The following is a 1,498-nucleotide window of genomic DNA, read 5'->3' as shown; positions in this document are numbered from 1 at the left end:
ATAGAGTGAAGGAAAATGTCGTTCCATTAATCGTAATGGATTATTATTGTTTGTTCGATGATGATAATTAGTATTCTTATGATATTTTTCCAGTATTTCCCGGATTAATTTCAAGTGAAACTTGGCCATAGATATGGGTTTTTGCATTTTATGTTTATACAGACAATACGCATTCCACACGCATATGTCTAGCAAATGAAAAAAAATTTCTGGTACCATTTTAGAGATTTACGTGTTGAATTTACAATGCTTATCACCATGTCTGCTTTATCGACGGTACCCATAGAATTATGGTGCAGTCCCATGGATGCGGAACCTGCAGAATGCGGAATTGGCGGAACAAACTCTGTCCAATCACAGACATTCCGTCAATTGCGTTCCGCTAAAATGGATTTTCTAATGTCCCATGGAGCGGAACTTGCAGAAGCGCAATTGGAGTTTAGCCAATCACAAGATTTTTCCCATAGATCCTTCTGTAGTATCTATCGGAATAATGTATATTATTGGCACGCACAGATTACGCTTCCGCGTTTTCCGCACCATGGGACACTGGAAAATACATTTCTGCGGAATAGAACGCAAACTTAACATAATCTGCAAAAATCTTAACCAAGAGACTTGGAGACAAACTTGGAGTCAAGAACATGGAGTCTGAAAATTTATTTGTTATAATTTCTCATTTATTAAATTTGTCAAAACAAAGTTGGTGTGTGTTAAGAAAGCAGGAGCTACGCCGCAAAATAGCAAAATTATATTTATTATATAATATTGCAAAAGACAAAGAAAATATAAAACAACGTAAATATTGGGTGCGACATATATTTAGTACGGACAGAAGATTGAAGCAAAGAGCAAGTGCAAATCTAGTGAAAGAAATGGTACTTGAAGACCACGAAAAATATATTGATTATTTTAGAATGCCACCTTATTTGAAGCGTTATTAATATTGGTCGGACCAATCATCGCAAAAAAATATATTATTCGCGAACCTATTTCGCCTGATACTCGGCTTCAAATTACACTCCGCTATCTAGCATCAGGGGATAGCATGAAATCTCTGTCATATTCCTTCAGGGTCGCACACAACACAATCTCAAAAATTATATCTGAGACTTGTGAAGTTATTTGGATTTGTTTAAAAGATACAATTTTTATAAAAGACAATGAAGAGAGTTGGGCAACTGTAGTCTACGAATTTGAACAATTATGGAACTTTCCAAATTGTATAGGAGCCATCGATGGAAAACATGTTCAAATCCAGGTATACATATTCCACATTAAAATTCCGAATTTGTTAAAACTTTATTAATAAGAGATAAAAAAGATAAAAGGCTTTGTTAAATATGAAAATATTTGTTTCATATTCAATGTACATGATATAAATTATGATGTACATGATATAAATATGATATAAAAAGACAATATGTTTTTTAACAGGCTCCAGCAAACAGCGGATCAACGTATTACAACTACAAAAGTCATCATAGCATTAATCTTT

The 1,498-nt window shown here is 33.8% G+C and overlaps 1 protein-coding gene across 1 annotated transcript; it reads left to right on the top strand.

Moving 5' to 3' along the window:
* Positions 1–258: 258 nt before the first annotated feature.
* On the top strand, positions 259–1,486 carry LOC109503991 (uncharacterized; the record flags this gene model as incomplete). The annotated part of the gene is made up of 3 exons (XM_019842086.2): positions 259–495; positions 917–1,261; positions 1,438–1,486. Coding segments are annotated over exons 1-3 (631 nt in total), but the record flags the coding sequence as incomplete, so codon positions are not given.
* Between the last annotated feature and the right edge of the window lie 12 nt (positions 1,487–1,498).

Source organism: Harpegnathos saltator, unplaced genomic scaffold, assembly GCF_003227715.2.
Source record: "Harpegnathos saltator strain DR-91 unplaced genomic scaffold, Hsal_v8.6 scaffold152, whole genome shotgun sequence".
Lineage (NCBI taxonomy): Eukaryota > Metazoa > Arthropoda > Insecta > Hymenoptera > Formicidae > Harpegnathos > Harpegnathos saltator.
The sequence above is the reverse complement of the archived record's forward strand: the minus strand, read 5'-3'. Positions and strand labels throughout refer to the sequence as shown.